At 43.9% G+C, this 26,562-nt stretch overlaps 1 protein-coding gene across 1 annotated transcript; it reads right to left on the reverse strand.

Moving 5' to 3' along the window:
- Positions 1-8,500: 8,500 nt before the first annotated feature.
- Positions 8,501-26,562, reverse strand: LOC114239779 (aldehyde dehydrogenase 1A1). The gene is made up of 11 exons (XM_089729950.1): positions 26,414-26,562; positions 25,137-25,241; positions 23,340-23,607; positions 20,617-20,733; positions 20,042-20,229; positions 19,219-19,321; positions 18,927-19,111; positions 18,357-18,521; positions 17,438-17,595; positions 16,316-16,390; positions 8,501-8,846 (listed from the first exon to the last, which is right to left on the reverse strand). The coding sequence occupies exons 1-11, from the start codon at positions 26,438-26,440 to the stop codon at positions 8,777-8,779; spliced, it is 1,461 nt and encodes a 486-aa protein (XP_089586076.1). The 5' UTR covers positions 26,441-26,562; the 3' UTR covers positions 8,501-8,776.

The raw sequence follows: 26,562 nt of genomic DNA on the forward strand, positions 1-26,562 counted from the left end.
AATTAAAAACATCCAATTGTTGATAATAATACCAAATAAAACGGTATTTTAATTACAAAGACAAATGTCGCGTATTAAGCGAAATGTCACTTAAATCAAATAGCTTTTCACCCCTCGATATTATTTCTGTCACGGAAATCGTTCACAAAATACAAATTTAACTGATTTCATAATATTCAATCAGCAAACAGGATTAAGAACTTTTAACTGCGAAACATTTAACTGAGAAATATCTGCAGAAAGTTTAATCTAAAAAGAACATATTTCACATAGTGCAATACTGAAAAATTAATTGGTTTAAGCATTTAATCGTATCCGTTTGCGAACAGAAAACTTTACAGCAAAATTCTCAGTTACGGTGCCACCAATTTATCTGTGAAGTGGCAAAAATAGGAACTACGGTCGCCATGTTGAAATGTCATTCGACTGTCAGTGTCTACTACTTTCGTTGCGCCATTATGAGAAGGCGGCACGACATGAGAACCCTCTCATCGTAGCCGCTGGAAACTACATACCCGACCCAGTAGACCGAATGGTAAACCGTCGACGTCGCCCAAAGCACGTCATTACGGATCCTCCTGGTCCATTAACGGTGCTTTTAGGCACCACAAGCACCGGTCACCGTCCTCGTCGAACCCGTCGCTTGCGACGAAGGGCTCGACGAGCGAACTAACCCATAGACACAGCCCACTGAGTTTCTCGCCGGATCTTCTCAGTGGGTCGCGTTTCCGATCCGGTGGTAGATTCTGCGAAGCACTGCTCTTGCTAGGGTCAATGTTAGCAACTCTCCAGTTTGAGCCCCGTGAGCTCACCTACAAACGTTAGGGTGAAGCTGAAATAGCCTCTCAAGGCTATCAGCATAGATAGGGGGAAAAAAACTACTTTCGAGTGTTCCGTGCTACGAATAGACTTATTATTGTGTTTTATTGCGATACTTCTGAATTTTAAGCGTTAAATATGCCGAAAGCTATAAAAAGTGATGCCCGGAGTATTATTCTAAAGGTGAAATCATTTTTTGAAGAAGAAGCTCGGCTGCATGCTCCTATCATTCCGTTTAATCAAATATACAAACGGATTTCGGCTGCAACAGGTTAGTGTTGTCAGTTTATACTGTATAAATTACCCAAATTGATAATAGGGATGGAGACATTTATGAGGATTGAACATTTTTTTACATAATAAGATAAAACATTCTTGTAAAAGAGGGGTGTAACAACCTAAAAGCCGATTTGTTATTTTAGAGCAGTTTTATGAAAGGTAAAATTTTCTCAAATTCCGTCAAATCCAAAAGTAGGATATCAATAATATATTTGTCGTGGATAACGACTTTTAGTTGTCGTGGATAACGACTTTTAGTAATATTAAAACGGTGGTTTTGATTATTATTTTAAATGATGAAATGTTGTTTTGATAAATATCACAAAATGAAGGGTAGACTCCGTAACGCCACAGTATAAAATGGCGGTACGTGGAGAGTCGTGGCATTCCGTGTCAGACAGTCATTCCGTCCGTCTCAGTCAGTGAGTCTCTGACAGTCAGTCAGTCAGTCGGTCTGTCGGTATGTGGAACGAAACTGTCGGTTTACCCTGTCATTGTGAAAGTTGTGTGTGTTGAGTTTCAATAATTATTATTGAAAAGTTTTATTGACTAAACTGAGTTCAATCGAATACGATTGATGACGGAACCTACCGCTCAGCCATCCCTGACGTGTGCCAACATATTTATAAATCAGTTGTTAGATTAGAATTTTTTTAAATTGGAATCCTAGCTTGTAAAGTAGCACTCGAAGAGTTTCTCGGTGTCGTGTAATTTATTTCTGTCTTTAATATTTCTAGAAGTTTAAATAAATAATAAAAAAAATCCCAAACTCAAACGTTTTAAAAAAAGATATGCAGTTATGGCTTTGGCAAAATAAAATCGAGTATGGAGAAGATTTAACTAAACCCCAGCTGTTAGAAATAATTAAAAGGAACCCATCTGAGCCCATATACGAGATTGAAAGGATTTTGGCAGAAAATGGTCACAGGTGCTTGTATTTACCCGCCTATCACTATGACCTTAATCCAAGTGAATTAATATGAAGCACAATGAAAAGAAACGTGGCCAGCGTAAATATTGATCACAAAAATGATGAGATCTCTCACCTGGTAATAGAAGCATTTGAAGCTATTTCAGTTCATTAATGGAAACAGCATTGTAAACATGTTCATAGGCTAGAAGGAGAGTATTTAAAACAGGATGAACCTTTTATAATAAATGTGACAAGTGACAGTGAAACTGAGAGTGATTCTGATAGTAATGAGTGCGGCATGGAAGTGGAAGGAATATGGCTTCTCAACCAGGATGATGTTGTACATTCTTCAAAAACTGTGTTTGACCACAATTAGTAGAAACATGGTTTTCAATAAATCCTAAAAAAAAAATTCTTTTACTTCCTAATCTCCGAACTAGGCCTACCACTAATATCTCCGCCGCCGCCGAGCAGGGGGTCGGGACCGGGGTCTCGTCCGTAACCCGGCCCTCTAAGAGCTTCGGGCTCCACCCGTTTTGTGCGGGAAGGAGCCTAGGCGTGGGGCGGCGTGGTAAGCCGCGTTCCCCCGACCGCTCCGGGGGAAGGTGTAGCGCGGCGCCATCAATGCGGGCTCTTGGCCCGTCGACCGAGGGAACCGGCGGTCGTGTCGCTGGCGGCCACCGGTCCGGCGCCTGGGGGACGGCGGGATGGATGTAATATGCTCTGCGTAAACCCTGTCCCGCCGTCTCAATAGCTCCGACTGGGTTCCCACCCGGTCCGGGGTAGGGCGCCGGCTGTGAGCGGCAGGAGTTTTTAGTGAGGTTCAACTCCCACATACCGGCGATTTTCTCCTGTAAAAAAAAACCACTAATATCTAGATGGGTCTTTTAACAACACAATCACAAATATGGCGGCTTGTCTTTGCTTGTTGATTCGGTTCCAAACGTTATAGGGGCGCCGTGGGCAGGAGTTAGGAAACGGAAGTAGTAAAATTTAGCTACCTGCAGTGGAAAATCAGACGACGTACTCTCATAATGGACTTCGGACGTCTTAGAAAATATAATACAAATTTTATTGGAAGTTAAAATTTCTATATTATGTTTAGAATGTTTTATTAGTGAAAGCAAATCGTAAAATTACTCGTATCGGTCATTATTACAATAAGTATGTAATCGTAGTTGAAAAAAGTGTGCAGTTCTAACAAAACGAAAAAATATATATTATTTTATGCCCGCCGTTACAAGGTTACGTTGTTGAATTTTGATGAATTGTCAAATGTTACCTATTAAAAGGACCTCATATTATCATATAAATAAATAGAATCAGTTCATTCTATTTATTTATATGCAAAAACTAGTAACCAAATCAAATTCAAATATACGAATATTATTACTAACGTAAGATAGGGATTTAGATCTTTTTTATTTATTGCTTAGACGGGTGGACGAGCTCGATCTAAAAGTTGATGTGAGATACGGACCTTCAACATGGTCCCTGGAGGGCAGAACCTTCTTTGTCGCGGTCAAGGACTCCAAATCGTCTGTGCGCCCAGTCACGACATGAGTCCTGCATTTGTGTGTCATCTCACCGGTCCTTTACGCACTCTACGCCAATAATATTCCCACGTTCGAGGGGAATACGCGCGCGTGAAAGATTGCGATCAACGTGAGGAACACCACTGTTATTCTCTACGGTCCGGTCCGCACAAGAGTCGTCCCGGGACAACAGTCTCCGTGGCGTCGATAGGCAGTTTAAGTAACTAACAGGTTTAACTAACAGGCTTACAACAGACCCTACTATCACCCGAAAGCTTATGTAGCCTTTACCTACAAATCATTTTATTGGAATTTCGTGTTTTATCATACGCTTGCAATGATTTCATGAAATGGAAAATAAATATCTTTGATTTATATCCGCCAGATAATTTATGAAACATTAAATCTACCAGTAATCCAATTAGGTATGTATTTACTTAATGTCCAATTGACTGCCGAAATATTTGTTCTGACCTGATTGTAAATATTATCAGTAATTGCCGTGCAAAATAATAGGCTTTCAATTTAATTAAAAATCTTTGACCACTGAAAATGAGAGACAGAACGTCATTTTTTTTGTCAGTGCAATGTTGACTACATTACATTGAAACTAATTATCTGATTTGTTATTCTAGCCGTATTTTTAAGACGTCACTAATTTGTGTAATCTGTAAATTGAGCTTAAACAGACCCTTGGTTGTTACGTTTTGTGAGTGCTATGCTCACTAGGGCCAATTTTCGTAGATTTAAATAAAACGATAATTTAATTGTACAAAATATTACTGCGATAGTAGTCGCTTAACTTTTTATTCCTTAAATGGGCTAAAGAAGCTCATGCCATCAGCCAACCGGTGGTTACCGGAGACCATAGTTCATTGGCTACAAATATTGAAAAGTCTAAAACAAACGCGCATTTGAGAATTAACTTATCAGAAGTCAATCAAATATTAGTAGGTAAATTTGTAAGCGTTTCCATAATTTCATTTCATAATTCTTTTAATTCCATCCAGATATATAAAAAAAACTAATAAGGAAGAAATTAATATTTAAGTATTAGTTTACCTCAGTTTTTCAAGATGATTAATTGTATGTTTCAATGTTAATTCTTTTTTCTAGACGGAGAATTTATCTTCAAAGTCAACCATTAAGTTTTGAATTATGAACACTCACGACGTAATTTCAGTAATTCTTGCAATCTAGTACATGGATTTTTTTGTTTACAAACAATGCTTAAAGTACGGTGAAAGTCCTTTCGTGTTTATAGAGCGGGGCAGCGCTGTGGCGCGTCAGCCCTTGTCGGCGGGATACGTGGAGTATGGCGGCGGCCAACGACGTTCAGTCCAGCGCATGCTCGTCGTCCTTATCCCGCTGCTTGTCACTTAAATCCTATTCCTTTTAATCATTCATATTATTTAATATAAAATAGAATATCTCATTCAAATTTAATAGACTTATGACGACCAAATCTAATTCGAATACCCTGAAGTAAAACTATTTTGTAGGTTAACTGTAAATATGAATACATCATGAAAAAATTAGGTCTTCGTCAGAATGCTACACAACAAATCGTAATTAAAAAAGTAATTCTGGTCACAAACCAAGCTCTTCTTTTTTAACACCCTTTTTATTAGTGTGTATGTTTGTTTATTTTTTATTATTTTTTGTGTTTTGTATTGGCAAACTAAGTTTGTATGTTTTTAACGGAATTTCTTTTTCACCGAAAATCATTATCAATAACTTCAAAACGCTTGGCTTAATTGAAAATTTGGACACGCATTAAGAGCCGGTGTCAATGCTATAATTTTATAACTAGGTTCGAAATCTTGACCAGTATCAACAGGATCAAAATCAAAGATAAGCGTTAATTCAGGGTGATATTTAAGCATGTTTTTTAGTTGGTTTTTAAAATACATATATTATCTTAAATATTAGTTCGCTTTATAACCCAACGATGACCATACAGTGAAGGAAAGGGTCCTTCGCTAATTAAAATTTTTAAATCGTGATACTTAGTTGTATCTTAGTGTCGGTTCTTAAAATACGTTTAAGATGCGGCTAAAAGTTTCGTATATCGCACGAAATAAGGTTTCATTATACACAATGACGAACCTTTTATCAAAGCCTTATTAACTAAACAGAAAAAATATTCACGGATTTACTTATTATTCATGTTTTGAATTCTGATTTTACTTGGACCACTTTGAGTTGCTTCCGTGAATTTGTTAGTCTTCTTTCTAGTTTTTGTTGAAAGAGAATACCGGAGTGTTTTATATCTCTCTCTCTAAATTGAGGTGTAAACATAAAAAAATACATACATCGTGTGTCGTCATTCAGGTTAAAAATAAACGATAACTTATCATTACAATTTCGGAAACGGTGGCCTCTTTTCTCGAAACATAAGCACACCAAGCATATTTTCCTTTAAGTCACGACAACTTTAAGCTCTAGTTTCACTTTGTAACATATTCAACAACTTTCGCTTTTAACTATAACAGAAATTCCTCGCATTTGTTTTTGTTCTGTTTTGTCATTGTTAGACCTTCTTCTTAAGTATGGCATTCATCTTCTTGCTTACCCTTGCTCTTAGCGTCAAGTTTAAAAATATTCATTTATTATCATATTATCATAATGAAAAACCACGTCCTGTCTATTGATAAATTCCGGCCAATTATTCTCTGTTTCTTGCTTGAATCTCATCATGAATGGTTTTGCCCGGCGACCCAGGCTCAATATACGATGCCTTTCCGGTCCCACCAAACACATAACATTACCTTACCTCGTTCAAAATGAATCCAAGTTTTACAATCGCTAATAGAGCTGCAATGCCTTCTGGTCAAAACATTTTACACAGATTCTTATCATGGTAATCCGTTTTTCATCAGTGTTAGCTTCATCTTGCTTCACTTTATAAAAATTGGCATCGTCTTGATCTGTAATAGGTCGAGAAGACTGATCTTCATTTTTTATATAAAAAACGATCTTAACGCTTGATAAAATTCTGTGCTATTCTTAGTGAACGTATTAAGTTCATAACGTGAATGTCGCAGTTTCCTATTTCTCGTAAGAACGAAATTTTATAATTATAGACCTAACAACTCAAGAGCAATTGCTTCGCGAATGAATCTACTACCGGATCGGAATCGCGACCCGCTGAGAAGATCCGGCGAGAAACTCAACGGGCTGATGCATGGGTTAGGTTGCACGTCGACCTCTTTGTCGAGTTCGACGAGTACGGTTACTGGGGTCCCTAAGCCTGCTCCTAGTATTAGAGCTGAAGGCATCTAATGCAAAGGTTATTGGATCTGATGGATCCGAAAGGACGTGTCTAGGGCGTCGACGGTGACTGGCTCCTGCATGATCAGGATTCGGTGAGTAGTCAGCGGCGGCAACGATAAGGCGATTATCATGACGCATAGCCTTATCGAAGTACCGTTCCGACGCTGACTTCATGTATTTCTGGCTTGATTCAAGGCCCAGGTCGTCGTGTAGGTCAACGTTCCTCACGAACCACGGAGCCCCGACGGCTAACCTGCAAAAGCGGGATTGTAGGGATTGGAGGGTGTCTATGTGTGTGCGGGCCGCGTGAGCGAACACCACACTCGCGTAAGTAATGACGGGCCTTATGCAAGTTTTGTAAAGTGTCACCTTGTTCCGAAGGGGCATTTTACTTCGCTTACAGATCATGGGATAGAGTCTGCCAAGAATGAATGCGGCACGGTCGCGGACTGTTTTTATGTGTGGGCGAAATGTCATGAATGCATCCAGGGTGACTCCCAGGTACTTAACCTTCCTGACCCAGGGTATAGGTTGGCCGAAGAGGGTGATCGGGGGAGTGATATTTCTCCTCCTAATTCGGGAGGAAATAAGCGGTGAGTTTCCCCTTTGAAATAACACTGCTGTGCTTTTCGCCGGTTTGATGTCTATGCGCCATTTTCGGAACCACTGTCCGAGAGCTAACGCTGCGCTCTGGAGTTTACTCGCGATTAGGGACTTGTTTCTACTTGAGTAGTAAACGGTTGTGTCGTCAGCGAATAAGGCTAGCTGAGTCGGTGGCGACCGGGGAATATCATTAATAAATAAACTAAATAGGAGCGGAGAGAGAACGGAGCCTTGTGGCACTCCAGCCGTGAGTGGTTGCGGGGAGGAGCGGGTTCCCTCTACTCGATATCGAAAAGAGCGGTTCGACAAGAAGTCCCGTATGATGAGCACGAGACTATCCGGCACGCCCATGTTGAATAGTTTGAAAATCAGACCGTTGTGCCAGACTTTGTTATGCCAAAGTAACTATTCCACGCGGACGAAGTCGCGGGCAAAAGCTAGTTAAATATATTTATAGTTAGTTTATTTCTAATACAATAAATAATATGGCAATCATTTTCTCATAGACCATAATTTGCTAGTCACTTCACGCACTGCTTAATATTTAATTCCTCTGGAAGAGTAAGCATTTCGGGGCGTTGAACTTATTCATGCGTTTTTTTATGTCTGTCGAAAGAAAATAATAATTGATTGATTGATAAAAAATTATGGTAACATCGTTGCTTATAACAATGAAATATCAAACTTATGGCCGCTTTTGTTTTCCCTAAAATTGGCAGAAAATTTCACCTTATGGTGAATGCTCATCTCAGCTCGTGGACATCAGCAGTGCTAGGGCCAGATTGAAACCGCCACTAATTTAGAGGTTACCGGATTCCATAGATACTTTAACAGTAAAGTCAGCGCTCATTTTGAGACATTTAAGTCAATCACAGTGACATTTACATTAAATACAGACAGGACAATTAAGGACCCTTCTCTAGAGTTTTCCATTGCATGAACAATAAACAGTTTTCATGGTACGACAGAAGACCATTATCGATCTAGACTTACAATCGGCGTCATTCATTATGATTAATATAATAAAATATGTAGAATCTTAAAGGCTATTTTTGTAACGCACAAAAAAAAACACTTCAATTTCAAATTATTTAATTATTATTTTTTGAACACTTTAACATTTTAAATGATCTAAAAATGGAAACTCTTTTTTATACGCATACAACAATAAGGTACTTTTTACATTGTAATATTAAAAGGCAGAAACTATCACGCGCCAAAGGGAAGCTTCATTGGAACCACGCAAAAATGAATTATTTGTCATTCTAATATTATCCAGTGCATTAGGATATTATTATTTGGCTATTGTGAATTGAGCATTTAATTGATTAAAACATTTTTAGTGACACCCTCAAAGCTTTTTAGGGAGAGAAATTATGACAGTCTTCTCTTCCAAATATGCTTCAACTGCTTTGATACCACTGCAAACAAATACATTATATTAGTTATAGTATATATCAGTTGAACAAAGATTGAACTTCATTTTGTAGTTTAATCTTCGTGTTCACATTTCGTTTTTGTCTTTTTAAATTGTTATTCGCTCTGTGATCCTTGACTTGAAAGGAAACTTTGGTAAATGTGGTTGTTCTGGTAGAACAATATTTTTAAGTAACAATATTATTTCTAAATCGACACATGCAAGGAATAAAATTGTAAATCATATTTAGCTAAAACTGAGTTACAATGTTGTTCCTTGCTCCTACCGAAATATTGCTCTACATAGGTACATATTTACATAAGTATATTTACTGTGTTTTTTTTTTTGGTCAGGAGGAAATCGCCGGACTTCCGCCCTCCCCTGGGGATGAAGGGCGGGGCATGTCGGAGTCGAACTGACTAAAACCTCCTGTCGCTCAACAACCCGCGTCCGAACCTCGCATGAGACAGAACCCATGAAAAGGCAAAGGGGGGAAAGTGAAGCGTTTAGTGCGGAGCACATCTCTCCCATCACCCTCCCCCTCGGGACGCCGGACTGGCGGTCGTCGGCGCCACGACCACCAGCCCTCTCGGTCGGCAGGCTATCCGGAGCCCGCCTAGATGACGCAGGTTAGAATGGGTTATCCTACGGAATACCCCGCTGGGTCAGAACCAGCGTGGGTCGAGGATAGCCGGCCTTCCATCACCCGGATGCTCTTGCGTAAAACGCGTGCAGAGGAGCTTGCACGTCGTCTTCTTAGGCCCCCTTCGCCGGTCCCCAGACCGACATGTGAAGGGGACCCGAAACCCTTAGAGGGCCAGGGCTTGGGCGAGATCCGCCTCCCTGGCCCCCGCCCGACGGCGGCGGGCTTGCGCGTCTCTCACGCGCCCCGCCGCCTCCTTCTGCGAGATGGTGCACTCGCAGAAGTCGAGCATCGCCTTCCACGACTCGTCGTCGCCGAGCATCGATGCCACAACACTCGGCAACGACAAGTCGTTTCCTATTTTTGCGACGAGGACACGGCGCCGCCCCTCCCATGCGGGGCAGGCGACGAGCGTATGCTCTGCCGTGTCCAAGTCGCAACCACAATGGTGGCACTCTGCCGTCGGCTCGGCTGTGATCCGGTGCAGGAACTCACCGAAGCAACCATGCCCAGTGAGCACCTGCGTGAGCCGGAAAGTGAGGCGTCCTCTGTCACGATTCACCCAATCCACAAGGACCGGGCGAATCGCCTCGACGGTCCTACGACCAGCCGAAGGATCAGCCAGCCGTCTGGACCATGACTCCAGCACGGACCGCCGAGATTGGGCCCTCCGCGCTCTGACCACACTGGGGCTGGGACGCGCCACGTCCCGGGCACGAAGGTCAGCCCGCCACTGATAGTCAGCGGCGAGCGCCTCCGCTTCCAGAACCCAAGGCGGCGTCCCAGCCAGTACACACGCCGCCTCAAAGGAGATGGTGCGATAACCACGGATGACCCTGACCGCGATGGTGCGTTGCGGCCGTTGCAGCAGCTTCGCCACCCCCGCGGTCAGGGACTGGCCCCACACAGGTGCCCCGTATAGGGCCATTGATCGCACCACCCCCGTATACAGACGGCGCGTCACCTGGTCAGGCCCCCCGACGTTGGGCAGAAGCCGGCTTAACGCGCCGGCCACCCCCAACAAACGAGGGACCAGGCTCTGAAAGTGAGCACGAAAGGTCCAACGACTGTCCAGAATGAGGCCGAGGTACTTCAACTGCACCCCGACCCCGATACGGACGCCTCCAACCACGATATGGGCATCGACAGGTGGCACTCTCCGGGGCCTGTGGAACCACATGGCCTCGGATTTACTGAGCGCCACGTCGAGGCCCAATCTCCTGATTTTGCCGACGACATGCGCCACCCCAGCGGTAGCAAGACGGGCAGACTCGGCAAAACTACCCCCCCGGGCCACGACCAACGTGTCGTCTGCGTAACAGATTACGCTCAGGCCCGGGAGGAGGGCACCTCTCAGCACCCAGTCATACCCGATATTCCACAAAAGGGGGCCGAGCACCGACCCCTGTGGAACACCGCGCACGACCGGGAACCGGTGCAGGATCCCACCGTGTCCGGTGCACGTAACCGATCTGTCCTCCAAGTAGGAACCCACCAGCCGGCGAAGGTAGGGAGGCACTCCGTGTCTTTCCAGTGCCCCAGTGATAGGGGATCACGGACCAGGGCAGGGTGTTAAACGCATTGGCGATGTCGAGCGACACCGCCAAAGCCACCCCACCCCTGGAGACGGCCTCCTCCGAGAGGGCCCGCACGCGAAGGATCGCGTCTACCGTTGAGCGGCCCTCTCGGAAGCCATACTGCTCCGCCGACAGATCGGGTCCCACCCCGACCAGATGCTGGATGATGCGGGCCGCCAGAATGCGTTCCAGCAGCTTGCCCACCTCATCCAGCAACACGATGGGACGGTACCCGGCGGCAGTATCCGCCGGGCGCCCTTCCTTTCTCAACAGCACGAGTCTGCCCGTCCTCCACGATGAAGGAAACCGTCCCGACTCGAGGCAGGAGTTGTAAAGCCTCAAGAGTCGGTCCCCTAGGGCACCAAGAGCCAAGGCCCAAACCCGGCCATGGACGCCGTCCGGGCCGGGTGCAGTGTCCTTCGCACACATTTTGCGCACGGCCACACGGAGCTCCGCCCCCGTTATACGGGGCACCTCAGCAGGGACTTCGCCGTCGTATTCCGGCGGCGCGTCCATAGCGGGAGCGACAAATCCCTCCCGCTCCTGCGGGAACAGCGCCGAGACGATGTCCCGCAGCTGCTGAGGCTGGAGACGCTCCGTGATCGGGGGGGCCCATGAGCGCATTTTATTGCGCACTATATGATAGGGCCGCCCCCACGGATCCTCATCCAGCGTCTCCAAGAGACCCTCCATGTGTTGGTTCTTGGCTCTTCTGATGGCCAGCTGCAATGCCCTCTGCGCGACGCGAAATGCGCCGTGCAGCCGGGCCTCTGCCGCCGCAAATGCAACCGGATCGTTGCGCCGCGGCAGGCGGCGGCGGCGATGCCTGGCGCACTCGCGCCTCGCCCGAACGCACTCCACGCGGAGTTGCGCAATTTCGGGCGACCACCAGTACGCCTGGCGATTAGGAAGTCGAGGGCCGATCCGGGGCATCGACGCATCACAGATGCGACGCATCGTGTCCCGGAACCATCCTGCCTCTCCCTCGACCTCGACCGGGTGTGGACGCATGGGCGTCCACGCCATCACCGTAGAGGCTTCCATCAGGAGCTCCTTATTCAGGCGCTTCATTGCCCACTTGGGGAATGACCGGGACGCACCACGGGGGTAGTCCCCGTGGACGTCCGCGACTGCGGAACGGGCGGAGAGATCAAACCGAATATATCGGTGATCTGACAGCGTCTCCGCCCCCTCCAAAACTCTCCAGTCGCGGATACGGCGTGCGATGGCCGGGCTTGCGAACGTAACGTCCACAATAGACTCGCCCTGCCACCGCACGCACGTCGCAACCGAACCTCTATTTAACAAACAGAGGCCGGTCGCGTGCGCCCACCTCTCCAGTAGCCTACCACGAGCGTCCGAGCGGGGGGAGCCCCATGCGACAGACTTCGCATTGAGGTCCCCCGCGAGAATCACTGGACGAGGAGCGAGGCGGCGAGCAATCGCCCCGATCCCGCCCAGGAAATGCCCGAACTCGACGGTAGGCCTGTTCGGAGAGAAGTACGCCCCGATCACGACGGTCCCTTCCAGTTGCACCGCGACGAACCCTTGACCCCTGGTCACCATCGCCAGGGGGGGGATCGCCGCGTCTCTTCTTATGACTATGGCCGCCAGGCCGCCGTCGTCCCCAAACCAGCAATCATTTGCTGGGGGAACGAAGTACGGCTCGGCGACCACAGCCACATCTATGGACCACTCCGCCATGCTCTGAGACAGCATGTCCTGAGCTCTGGCGGAGTGGTTCAGGTTTCCTTGCAGGAAGCGATAGGTGTGGTCCATTACTGTTGGACCACATCCATCGCCCCCTCCCCTTCACCGCTGCCCCCGCCCACCGGCACCAGCGCCGCATCGGGGATTACAGCGTTGGCCAGTGCTCCTCTGGCCAACCTTCTCTTTTGTCGGCGCCTTGATTTTCGGCGCCGGTTGCGTTCGGTATTATCACCGGACGGGAAGCACGCCTTGCCTCCCGCCCGGTGGTTTGCCCTGCGCCCGGCCGCAGCGCACAGAGCGCAGTGCGGGGCGGCTGTGCAGGACGCCGCTTTATGGCCCGGTTGGCCGCAGCGGAAACACAGACCGCTGCGGTCAACCGAGCTAGTGCACCTAGCGAGGCCGTGCCCGGTGCTAAAGCATCGGAGACATCGCCAGGCACGTGGTTCTTGGAGACGCACGTGGGCCGCTATCCAGCCCACGCGCAGTCTCCCCGGATCCCCCATCGATCTTCCTGGCGGAGGAGTGGCCAAGGAAGTGGCTGCCTCCACAGGGCAGCGCGCCCACGCTGACCTGGCTCCAGAGTACCCTGAGCGAAGTTCGCCTACGGTCACGCTCTCCAGGGCACATCCACCTTGGGTGGCTATTGCGGCAGCCACCTCCTCCTTGGTAGCACAGTCGTCCAGGCCGGTGATTCTAATCTCGGCCATCCTCACCGGCCTGTGCACGCGCACCTCATCCTCCGGCAGTGCCACGCGGAGCGTCGCCACTAGTTTGTCTGCGATGCCAGAACTATCGGCACCGGGACACTCCAGCAGCTTCGCTCCATTGGCTGTATGCCGGAAGCGGAGGCCCTCCTCCGCCCCGATTTCGTCCAAACTTACAGCCGCGCGCGCTCGGGCCATCACCTCATTATAGGTGAGGCCCTTTTCGGCGGCGGCCGGTAGCAACGTCACTACGACGGCAGCCGACCGCGTTGCGCGCGGCTTCTTCTTTTTGCCGTTCTGCTTCCTGGTTGCCAGTGCTCGACTCTCACGAGGAGCAACCACGGCCGCCAGCTCTGTGCTTCGGGCTGCCGCAGTTGGCGCTCGACCCCCTCTGGGAGCTGCCAGAGCCGCTGTCTGCTGCTTTGCTTTCTTGCCCCGCTTCACCACTTCCGTCCAGCCCTCGTCCATGCTTGACGGGGGAGCAGGAAGGGGACGGGGTTGGGATTTCGGGGCAGGATTCTGGGCACCCGTACCCTTGTTATTCTGGTCCCGGCCTCTACGCCGGGCCAACCTCGCGGATGGCGTGGGGGTAGAGGTCGGCCGGGCGGCCTGGCCCCGCGGGGCGGCCGCGGTTGTTGGCGCCGGGACGCAATCTCCGGAACCAATCAAAGAGCGGAGTATCTCCTCGAGGCCGGCAAAGTGCTTGCCGACCTCAACCGCCACCGCCCGCGAGATACAGGCCACCATTTCCTCTCTGCTTGGGAGGGAATAGTCCACCTCTTCTATCCCAGCAGCCGTGTTGTGTGGCCCGCGAGCCTGCAATCCCGCAGCACGCGAGGGTGAAAGAGGCGGCGGTAGCGCCGGCCACTCATCCACCATCCTCGCCAGTGGCGAACGGATGTCTTCAGCCCGCGCTGGCCCAGGGCTTAGCCTTCCTCTCCGTGCAGACACCCCTGTGCGGCCGATATCCGCGGAGGCGGCGCAGGCCTTAACTCAACCCTTCGTGGAGGGCGAGGGAGCGCGGGGGTAGGTGCTAGCGGGATAGGGACCACAGGATTGGGCTCTGGCATTTGCGCTGTCACACCCACCGCCGACCGCAAGTGCACGTCAGTATCCATCGCCCCCGCTGGGGGCCCAGAGCGTGCCAGCGGAGGCCTCGGCAGCAAGAGAGTCCCTCCCCGTAAGGCCGGGGTGTCTCCCGGGATGCGACTCTCGCTGGAGTCACAATAAGCGACGAGATCCTTGCTCTCCACTTCTCGGCTCTCTACCAAGTCATAAAGCTTGGACATGGTGGGGATCAGCCTCGTTTTCACCATAGCGGCTGCCTCCCGGAGCCGTTTCCGGTAACTGCTGCCTGGCTCGGCGCCCTTGGCAGCCACAGTCGACAGCAACTTACCCAAATTGACCAATGCAAGGTCGAGGTCCCGGAACGTCTCGTCCCCGCTAGCCAGGGACGCGGCCGACGTCGACATGGACTCCACGGACGTCGCCGGTGACACAGCGCCCCTCCTCCTCACTGGTGCCCACTGAGGAGCGGGCATCGCGTCTTCCGACGTAGCAGGCACCGAAACTACCGGAGTCACCTCCTCGATGGCCATCGTTTTTTCCGGTACCTCAGTGCCGGAGGATGACGCACCGCCGTCATCGGAAGTTGGTAATGCCGTCTTTCTTCTCCCCCTCTTTTTCCCCGCCGATGGTCTGGTGGGATTGATTGCACCCGAGTCGCTGGCGAGCGCAGAGCGCATCGAGCCGGCGATCGGGGAGCGCCTCGGTTCGACGGGAATTCCGCTGCCCGTCGCACAGCCCCCTTCTTCCTGACAATTGTTGCCCCCCCCAGAGTACGTGGGGCAGCGTGCTTCCACTGAGGTGGAAGCACGGAGGGATTCTCCGCCCGACTCGCGGGCGGTACCCTCCTGGGGTACAAACTTTTCACAATTTGCCATCATAATATATTGCCTTTTTATTAACCAGGGGTTTGGTCCCCTGGGATCTATGACACCCTCGGGACTGGAAACCCTCCAGCCATACATCCCATCGCCGGGTGTCGAGCTTGGGATTAGGGCATTTTTGAAGAGGTTTGCATCCTCGCGGCTTCGACCAGTAAAGGCAGAAGCCCCCGTTCCCCATGACTGGGGCTTACGGTTTGACCGACGGTGGCCGAAGCCTGTCCATCGCCCATAACGCGGTGCGGAGCCACGCCGGCGAACCGGTACCTCCCATATCTGGAAGGCTTTCCCCTGTAGCCAAAGCCGGGGACATGGCAACCCGCAGCCGGAAGACACAAAAGTGCCACTGGCTCACCAGGCTCCCGAGAGCCAACCCCTCATCCCCAGAATGGAACTCTTTGTCAGTGCAAAGGGCGTGGGGAGAAGGTCCCTCGCTCTCTCTCATGGCATCCTCCGCAGAACGCGGAGGCGGCCGAAGAGAGCTGGGCGCAGTTCTCTTGGTCGCGGCGTCCCACACAGATTCCTCTGCACGCGATTTTAGGGACGCACGCTTAAGCCCCACCGCCACGACAAGGCGGAACTACATTCGGTGGGGATATTTAATGTGTAGTAAGTTTCTATTTAATGTGAAACTATTTGTACAAATAATTATGTAACTATTTTATATATTATAAATTTATTTTTCACGTATAATTACATATAATATATTACATTACAATACGTGATCCCGTAATACATTATATTAACAATCCATTTTAAAATACTTTAATTTAAATATTCAATGGTTTTATTATAAAATAATCAATATTTTCTTTAGTTATACGAACACTATAATACAATGTTAAAAAAATCTTTATTAAGACAGATTTAAGATTTAAAAAACAAATACTTACTTTTCACGGCCAATTCCTGAGTCCTTGAATCCTCCGAAAGGTACTTGATGTGCCATTGTCAGGTAGTTATTCACCCTGAAAACAAATATCGTACTAATATAAACATCTATTTTCGTAACATCAAACATTAAAAAGTACTTCAACACGGCTTTACTTTTCGAGAATTATTTAATTTTAAATTAATTATAATATCGTTTAATTTATATCCACCAGTTTGCTCTGTGATTTTGAGCAGATGATATTATTTTAGAACTGAAGTATAAATCAATGCAAAACCACGAAACAAAAAGTTTTCGTTTTGGAGATTAAATGATATATGAAAAATTCAACATCTGTTCCCTCAAAATACTCCAAACCACCTCCAAACATAGCACTAAATTGCCACTGTTATATTTCAGCTATCCTCAAACTTAGTCGCTTATCGTTGTGGTCTACAGGATAAGATGCCTGGTCTGATCTACTCATATCGTACAATGTAACTATTTCGGCGTTTAAATCCCGGAGACAGCTACAATTTTTCCAAAATAATATCTACTAACAAACGTTCAAGAATGACTGTAACGATGAAAAAATAATTTTGTGTAATAAGAATAAAAAACCGCAATTATTATTTTTTGTTCAGGATGAAATCGACGGACTTCCGCCCTCCACTGGGGATGGCGGGCGGGGCATGTCAGAGTCGAACTGACTAAAGCCTCCTGTCGCTCAACAACCAACAATCAACGTTCAAGCCTCGCATGAGAGACAGGACTCATGAAAAGGCAAAGGGGGAAAGTGAAGCGTTTAGTGCGGAGCACATCTCTCCCATCACCCTCCCCCTTGGGACGCCGGACGGCGGTCGTCGGCGCCACGACCACCAGCCCTCTCGGTCGGCAGGCTATCTGACGCCCGCCTAGACGGCGCCGGTTAGAGTGAGTTATCCTACGAAATACCCCGCTAGGGCAGAACCAGCGTGGGTCGAGGAAATTACTGCTGGTAGGGCTTTTTGTGAGTATGATGTTCTACGGTGTTTCCCGAATACTATGACTTGTCATTGCTGATGACTTAAACCAATGGTGACTAGCTACCATAAGGTAGGACGTAAACTCGGTTGCCTTCAAAATAAAATAAAAAAGCACCTACCAAACTGTTCCGGCCTCGACATGCTTACTAAACTGTAATGCGTTGTTAAGGTTTGTAGTGAAGATTCCAGCTGCAAGACCGTAATTTGTATTGTTGGCGCGATCGATCACTTCTTCCAACGTATCGAACTTTAGAATGCTCTGAACTGGACCGAAAATCTGTCAAATATCAAATATGTAAAAAACATGACAATAACAAGATAAAATCACTTTGTAAATTTGCCAATTTCATAGGAGAGTTTGAGCCAGAACTAGATAGTACGTGGCGAAAAATCCCGTGCAAATGCACTGAAGCAGAAACTCAGCATTTTCGTGTCAGTACATCCATACTGTCGTTTCGTACAGCTAGACACTAAACCGGTAATGAGGGTACGAGCAACGGAGATGAAAATATCATCACAAAAAAATTTTGTATCATTCATTCCACATTCATATAAATACACAAAGAGAACCAAAATCCTCAAATAGACACAAAGGTTACAAACGATCCGTAATATTAAGATAATCGAAAGTCTGAAGCGCCTTTTTCTGCGTGGAGTAAATTTGACGTATAAAAGTAATACGTATTGTAAAAAACAAAATGGCTTTTTCCCCTACCTATCCTAGTAGCCTCGTGGGGTTATACTAGGTTCATTTAATGTCTATGCGAGCTCACGAGGGTCGGCCTGGTGAATTTGCTAACTAGCCCTAGCAAGAGCAGTACTTGGCTGAATCTATCATCGAATCGGAATCGCGACCCACTAAGAAGATCCGACGAGAAACTCAGTGGGCTAATCTTGACAGTAAAAGGCTATCAACTAGAGACGTGAACTTTTTGGTATACTGAAGAATCCTTATTGATAAAGAATGTCTTACTAAATTCCTGATTCTAAATCGTTTCTTAATTTAATGATTAGCTTATCAAATTATATTAAAAATACCTCTTCCTTAGCAATAGTCATATCATCATTAACATTTGCAAACACAGTAGGCTGGATATAATATCCAGCGGTACCAATACGTTCTCCACCTGCCAGTAGGTTCGCTCCTTCTTTTTTTCCGGTCTCTATTAAGCCCAAAACTTTATTCATCATAGACTCGTCAATCTGTAAACGTAAGTTAAAGATTTATTTGAAAATTTTAGTTAGGTATTCCTTCTAGTACCCAAAATTGTAAAATTTTACCAAAAAGTATTTATAAATATATTTATTATAAAAAGTATGTACTAATATTCTACTGTGTTCAACAAGCTTCGCACTCAAGTAAAAGGTACCAGTGTGCTTAGTACGAGTTTCTTAACGTTCTCGATAACGTAAAAGTTAACTCAAAGAATGTAGTTGGACCACCACCCCTAGCAACAAATGTTCCAACTCCATACAGATTTCAGTTAACTTTTACGTTATCGAGAACCTTAAAAAGCTCGTACTAAGCACACTGGTACCTTTTACTTGAGTGCGAAGCTTGTTGAACACAGTAGAATATTAGTACAGTTAGGTTTACATTAAAGTCACCTGTGGTCCGTTTACAGTTGATTCGTCAAAAGGATTGCCGACCCGGATAGCTTTTGCATATTCAACGGCCCCCTTCACGAATTTGTCGTAAATACCCGACTGGACGTACAAGCGGGAGGCAGCCACGCAAATTTGTCCTTGGTGGAAAAATACACCGCTGCCAGCATAAGGGATGGCTAAATTTACTGAAAACCCACAAATTAATTAAGGACCCTTCACTAGAGTTTTCCATTGCATGAACAATAAAAAATTTTCATGGTACGACAGAAGACCATTATCGATCTAGACTTACAATCGGCGTCATTCATTATGATTAGTGGACTCTTGCCTCCGAGTTCGAGAGTGACACGCTTCAAATTGTTTGTTCCAGCTGCCTTTTGGATCAGTTTGCCTACCTGAAGAATAGGTTACACAAATTAAACTTATTTTTCAGTATAAATAATTCCAAAGTGATAATTGCCTACAGCTGTCATGGGTTTTTATCGGCTGCTATCGGTTAACTGGTAACACATTACTTGTTCACGGAAGAAATAGGCAGGGTAGGGCACAAGACGTTTTACCACCAGTAATTACGCAAATTATAATTCTGTCGGTTTGATTTTTATTAGACGATTTTATTCCTTCACTGTGGAAGTCAATAGTGAACATTTGTTATGTGCGTATTTCATTAGACAAATTGGTACTCGCTTGCGGGATTCAAACACCGTTGCATCGCTTGAAACGACTTCACCGGACGTCTCATCTTTTAAGCCACGATGACTTAAATAATTAAAATTAATATTTAAGTGTTTGTTTTTCAAGATGTACGAAAGGTATTAATTCGTAGTCATAAAGATAGTATACCTATACATATATAGTAATAGTAAGATCTTCATCAAGATTTTCATCATGTCTGCGGTTCGTGAAAAACCGCAGACATGATTAAAAAACATGTTAAAACTTGATTAATTACTTCAGCTATTTAGGTTAGGCTATATATGTAGGTTATTTAGATATTTAAACTGTAGACGTTTTTTAATTAAGTCTTTGTGAATATAATGTTTTGATTCAGTGTTTTTAATATAAACTTGACTGTACTGTACATTATTTTTAATTGATTAAAAATTAGTCTCCACCTCCAAAGATCCTGTAAAGGAAATTTTGGCAACATCAGGGTGATGTGTGAGCGCCACTCCTGCATCTTCTCCGAATCCTGGCACGATGTTGACTACACCCTTAGGTATGCCAGCTTCTTTCAACAGTGCGGCCAATGCCAAAGCAGTTAATGGTGTTTGTTCTGCCGGCTTCACTACCACTGTACATCCTGAAAGATCATCAATAATAGTTTTATTGTGATCTTGGAACAATTCACTTCTTCTCTTAAACGTTTGTTCACAATTTTGCTGTGTCACAACACTGCACTTGTTGTTAATTGCTTGAAAATTTTTGATTACCATTTATGTACGTCATTCAAGCTTTCATTACAAATTTAGAAGCTGGTGCAGAAATGTGGAAGCGACAAATACTTAGCATGATGACCTTTTTTTCTTGAATATTTTATCGATGCTCGGTATCAAAAAGTTGTACCAAATTGTGTTTCATTTAGGAATGGCGATAGTCATTAATAACATTTTAGAATTCACTAATGCACAATAAATTACATACTGAAAAAGTGTGTCATGGCAACATGGCATGTTCAGATGATGCTTACCTGCTGCTAAGGCAGTTACGACCTTGTTCAGAAACATCAGGATAGGAACGTTCCAGGGTAAAATGAGACCACACACTCCAACGGGTTGTTTCAATGTGTAACTGAATAAATCACCACCTGTGTGAAACAATATAATTGTTCGAAATTAACCGTATGTTGTATTTTTCAGACTTTCTAAAAATCTCTATATATAAAAATGAATTGCTGTTCGTTAGTCTCGCTAAAACTCGAGAACAGCTGGACCGATTTGGCTAATTTAGGTCTTGAATTATTTGTGGAAGTCCAGAGAAGGTTTAAAAGGTAGATAAATGAATGAAAATGCTCGGAATTAAATAAAAATAACAATTTTGTTTTTCTTTGATGTGTCTCCCGTCGGACGGATTCCTTTTGTTTGTTTTTAAGTTTATTTTGTACAAAAGTTTAGGTCTTTTATTTATCGATAAGGCACTACGAAGTCTATCGAGTCAGTTAGTATATATGTAATATTATCTTCGAACTACAATTGAATTTATTAGCTGGATTCGTTAACAAATCGTGAAAATATGTGTTTTGGTGAAAGTCAATATATGCTTCAACGTCAGCCTGTATACCTCTCAATTATTGCTGCCTCTCCCATTGCCCGCCACGTGGTTGAATGTGTACATATCGAGAAATGAAAGGCTTTTTGGTTTAAGCTATATTTTTGTAACTTCACAGGAAAGCCATTTAATGGTTAAAGCTTGGAAAAAATAACAAAAAAATCTTCAGCTGCTTAAATGGGGTAAACTTAAATAAAGTTCAAATAAAAACATCGAATGTTAATGCTAATACCAAAGAAAACACAACTATAATTACAAAGATAATTTTTACTGGTGGTAAGACCTCTTGTGAGTCCGTACGGTTGGATACCACCAGCCTGCCTATTTCTGCCGTGAAGCAGTAACACGTTTCGGATTGAAGGGTGGGGCAGCCGTTGTAACTATACTGAGACCTTAGAACTTATATCTCAAGATGGTTGGCGCATTTACGTTGTAGAGACATCTGGAGCCCATAGATATGGGCTCCAGTAACCACTTAGCATCAGGTGGGCTGTGAGCTCGTCCACCCATCAAAGCAAAAAAAAGAAGATAAATGATGCTTAAACCAAATAGCCTTTAACCAAAAATTTTGCACTGACTTAAGCTTTATTCTCGCTTCGCGTTGTATTTTAATATTATTGAGTATGCTGCCCGGTTGTGAAATACATAGTTGATTTGCTTTCAAAATTACCAGCGCTTAGTATGAGAAACAAAAAAAATTCATGAAGCATTCGGAAATTTTAATACTAACAGATGTGGGTATTCAAATGATGAATTTATTTTTAATTTTCATCTTTCGTTGAATATGTGACGTTTGAGCGCAAAATGAAATAAAAATTCTGAATGAAATCATTAGTGAACCGATCCAAAGATAGAAATTAAATTCATTTTACGACTTTGCATCTAGTATTTTCCTTTTTGTCATAGACACCGCGACCAGAACCATTTTTTTATATATGATTTTTAAAAAAAACATTTATTAAAATGTATGTATAATAGTACAGTTTTAATAAATTTATTAATAACAATAATATAAAAAACAAGTAATACAAAAATTATATTTAGCAGTTTTATCGCTAAAGCCTTGTTCGGACTAGGCGAGTATTTTAGTCGAGTACCGAGTAATTTAGTAGCTAAATGTGTCTGACCACCAAAAATTTAGTCGAGTAGGTTAGTAAATAATTTAGTCAAGTCAATCCATTTTGTTCTATTTTTTCGGGCGAGTAGCGAGTAGTTTAGCCTCTAAATTACTCGGTACTCGACTAAAATACTCGCCTAGTCCGAACAAGACTTAAGAGCGATATCTTCAAGACAGTCAGAAAATTGTTAATTCTATTCTTAATGATTAAGTTTAATAATTGTAAAGTTTGTTACTTGGTTAATTCTTTGATCACTTAGATCACATTTAAAGTAATTCCAAAATGCACGATATCGTTTGAGGACAATCTGTATCTATTGAATGATATTTCATTCCAGCTAATACGCGTGTACATGGAATGAATGAAAAAGGAAGGGCTTATTCGAAGGTCTATTCATTTAAGTGAATTGTCACATATTATCTTTAGTCATAAAATCCTGCTTCGAGTCATAACATGAGGCTAAAATTTCGATTGCATTGGAATAGCCGCTGACCAACTATTTATCAGCATACATACAATCACAATATTTTTTTCCCCTGCCTAAGCTGATGGTCTTGATGAGACCATTTCAGCATACCCTTAACAAGTAGGTGAGCTCAGGGGCTCAATCCTGACGACGTTGCTAACACGAACCCTAGTAAGAGCAGTGCTTCGCAGAATCTACCACCGGATCGGTAACGTGACACAGAAGATCCTGCAAAAAACTCAGTGGGCTGTATTTATGGGCTAATTCGCTCGTAGGGCCCTTCGTCCTAAGCGATGGGTTCGTTGAGAACGGTGACCGGTGCTTGGGGTACCTAAAAGCACCGTTAGTGGATCGTGAGGATCCGAAATGACGTGTTTTGGGCGACGTCGTCTGTTTATCATTCAATCCGCAGGATCGGGAATGCCATCCCAATACTATTGATTATTTATTCACTAAATTAACATGACTATAAAAACATAATTGAATTTAATTAAAATGAACTCTATACTTAAATTGTGTTTTTAATTATATGATTATGCTATAGCAAAAAAGGTCTCTCACCAATTGGTATTGTATCGCCTTGTATTTTGTCCGCCAGACTGCCTAGGTATCTTACACTGTCAGGAATTCCTGAAAGTATTCTAAGGCAATTTTTATAAACCATGCCATTGTCATATGACTCGAGTTTCGCGAGATATTCGAAGTCGCGTTCAATAAGATCTGCGAACTTGTAAAGTAGTTTTCCGCGCTGCGAAGCATCTGCCAACCGCCATTCTGAGTTACGTTGGAACGCACGCTTCGCCGCTGCCACTGCGGCGTCAATATCAGCCTGAATAAAATATATAAAGATATTATCAATATTTAAGTTAAATGTGTTCTGCTGTCCATCTCAGTTGCTCTCAACCACGGTTTTCCGAAATATACAAGTACTATAGCTTTATCTAAGGTGACAAGGTGGAATTGCGCCTCTAGGGTACATATGAGCCAAATACGGTCGTTGACTCGATATTATAATAATATGTACAACTAAGTTTAATAGATTTTAATTATGTAAGGGTGTCGCGAAATTGTAAGCTGTTTGCCAGGGTGTCACTGAATAAAAAATGGTTGAGAACTACTGATATCTTATAATACATTCGTAATAGATACCCAAGGTATTTAGGTATTCAGGTATCCTATCCAACATGAAAAGTACCACGAAAACAACAAAAATTATAAATGAAAGCTTTAAATATTATCATAGATAGGCGAGCCAACGGCCTATTTTAAAAGGTTTCTGGAACTCTCATTTACAATAGCGTGAACACTCGGCCACCTTGAAAATTGGAGTCATCATCTACACTGTAGTAATAAATCTATATAGTCCTAGTGTACACTTATTTGCTGTAAAATAATAGAGGGCGATCGTGACAATTACAGTCGTAATATCTTATATTATTAACGTGTTAACAAAGAATGATGGATTCAAGTACGCCTTCAAACTTGTTAAACGTCAAATAATTTTAAGTGATTCATGATTCGTTATGGTTATAATTTTACAAGCGGCCCGCTCCGGCTCCGCTCGGGTCTTTAACAAAAACTTAAACGATATGTGACGGTGTGTTATTTTTTTAAATAAAAGGACACTTATTGTGGCACAACTATAATAGTTAGACGTATGCTGTCCCGACACTTTTTGTAAATAATGATGTGTTCTACAAAGGCGTAGTACATTATTTTGTTTTATCATCAATAGTTTTCGCAGGGCGCGCGATGTAAAGAATATTTTAGGTAATATTTTTATACACCTTGGGTTACATTATTGGAATTTTAGTAAGGATCCTTTTTTTTTTCAAAAAAGAATATAGCCTATGTCACTCGTGAATGGTATAGCTTCCAAACAGTGAAAGAATTTTTCAAATCGGTTCAGTAATTTCGGAGCCTATTCAATACAAACAAACAAACAAATCTTTTCTCTTTATAATATTAGTATAGATGTCACTCGTGAATGGTATAGCTTCCAAACAGTGAAAGAATTTTTCAAATCGGTTCAGTAATTTCGGAGCCTATTCAATACAAACAAACAAACAAATCTTTCCTCTTTATCATATTAGTATAGATGTCACTCGTGAATGGTATAGCTTCCAAACAGTGAAAGAATTTTTCAAATCGGTTCAGTAATTTCGGAGCCTATTCAATACAAACAAACAAACAAATCTTTCCTCTTTATAATATTAGTATAGATAGATAAACACATATTACGAGCCAACCAAACAGGCCAGTGACGCACTAAAATTTAAACGTGTCGCCATTATTTCTCGGATTTGATTTAATTAAACATAAACGAGTACCTTCTGTTTCTATACTTCATAAATTTACCTTTTGTCCTTTGGCTACTTTAGCGATGACTGATCCGTCGTGTGGACTGAATGTATCAAATGTTTCGCCATCTTTCGCATCAACCCATTCGTTGTCAATGAACAACTGAAAAAAGAACAAACATTTTTTTTTTTAATTGGCACGTAATCTCTCTCTCTGTCCAACAATCTTTCGACTAGAGCTAAAAACTCATATGGAGCGCATCGTGAATTCCGCCAACACTAGCACATATGTTTATTTCAAGACAAATATAGGCAGAACGGTATTCATGTAGCCTTTTTTTATTGCTTAAATGGGTGGACGAGCTCACAGTCCTTTGGTGTTAAGTGGTTACTGGAACCCATAGACATCTACGGCGTAAATGCGCCACCCACCTCGAGATATAAGTTCTAAGGTCTCAAGTATATTTACAACGGCTGCCCCACCCTTCAAACTGAAACGCATTACTGCTTCAAGGCAGAAATAGACAGGGTGGTTGGTGGTACCTATCCGCGCGGACTCACAAGAGGTTCTACCACCAGTAATTACGCAAATTATAATTTTGCAGGTTTGATTTTTATTACACCATATTATTCCTTCACCGTGGAAGTCAATCGTGAACATTTGTCGAGTACGTATTTCATTAGAAAAATTGGTTCCCGCCTGGTATTCGAAAGCCGGTGCATCGCTCAACACGAATGCACCGGACGTCTTATCCTTTAGGCCACGACGAGCTGAAATCGGGCTAGAGATTTAGGTATAAAAAGTACTGTATTTATATTTTATTATACCTACTACTGTCGATATATTATGGAGAAGAAGAAGCTCAAGGCCACAATTGCATCTCCTTATATTCTGATAAAGCCAGATAGACACACTATTTACCACTACGACTTATTACACGTCTAGCCTCACTTTAATTTAACAACCACACTTAAAATAAGGAAGTCACTCGTCGTATCACACGGCTACTATTTATGTTTCTGTTACGTACAGTACATTATGTAAGCTGACTAAAGCCAGTAACTATTTATACGGAATTTGAAAAGTATACCAATTTCGCATGTACAAAAATATAAACAACGCTTCCAAATCATTCCAACAATTTGTTGACAAATAATAATACATAGGGAAAACTATTTTTCCATAGCCGGTTACAATAACTATGTACTTTAAAAATATACCTACAAATTTATGTTATAATTAAAAAAAGGTATTTAACTTATTCATAATTTTTATCTGTTAAAAAGAGATTTACCGTATAAATAATTTAAATTAAAAAATAAATCGACTTGTACCTTGGTGTATTTAATTTCCGGGGCCATGTTTACTGCGTACCGCCGAGTTCGTGAGTGGACTAATACTTTTATCTTTTAAACATACGACGCGACGCTTCCAAAGTTCTTGCGGTGAGTATGACATTATTTTTTTTTATCGCGTTTAGAAT

Source organism: Bombyx mandarina, chromosome 09, assembly GCF_030267445.1.
Source record: "Bombyx mandarina strain Sakado chromosome 09, ASM3026744v2".
NCBI lineage: Eukaryota > Metazoa > Arthropoda > Insecta > Lepidoptera > Bombycidae > Bombyx > Bombyx mandarina.

Bases quoted from the DNA above. Each gene is read 5' to 3' on its own strand.
- LOC114239779 (XM_089729950.1), bottom strand. From the start codon at position 26,440: ATGGCCCCGGAAATTAAATACACCAAG. The intron at 25,242-26,413 runs GTACAAGTCGAT...TTCTTTTTTCAG, and splicing joins CGGAAATTAAATACACCAAG to TTGTTCATTGACAACGAATG. The intron at 18,522-18,926 runs GTGACTTTAATG...TTACGTTTACAG, and splicing joins CAACTGTAAACGGACCACAG to ATTGACGAGTCTATGATGAA.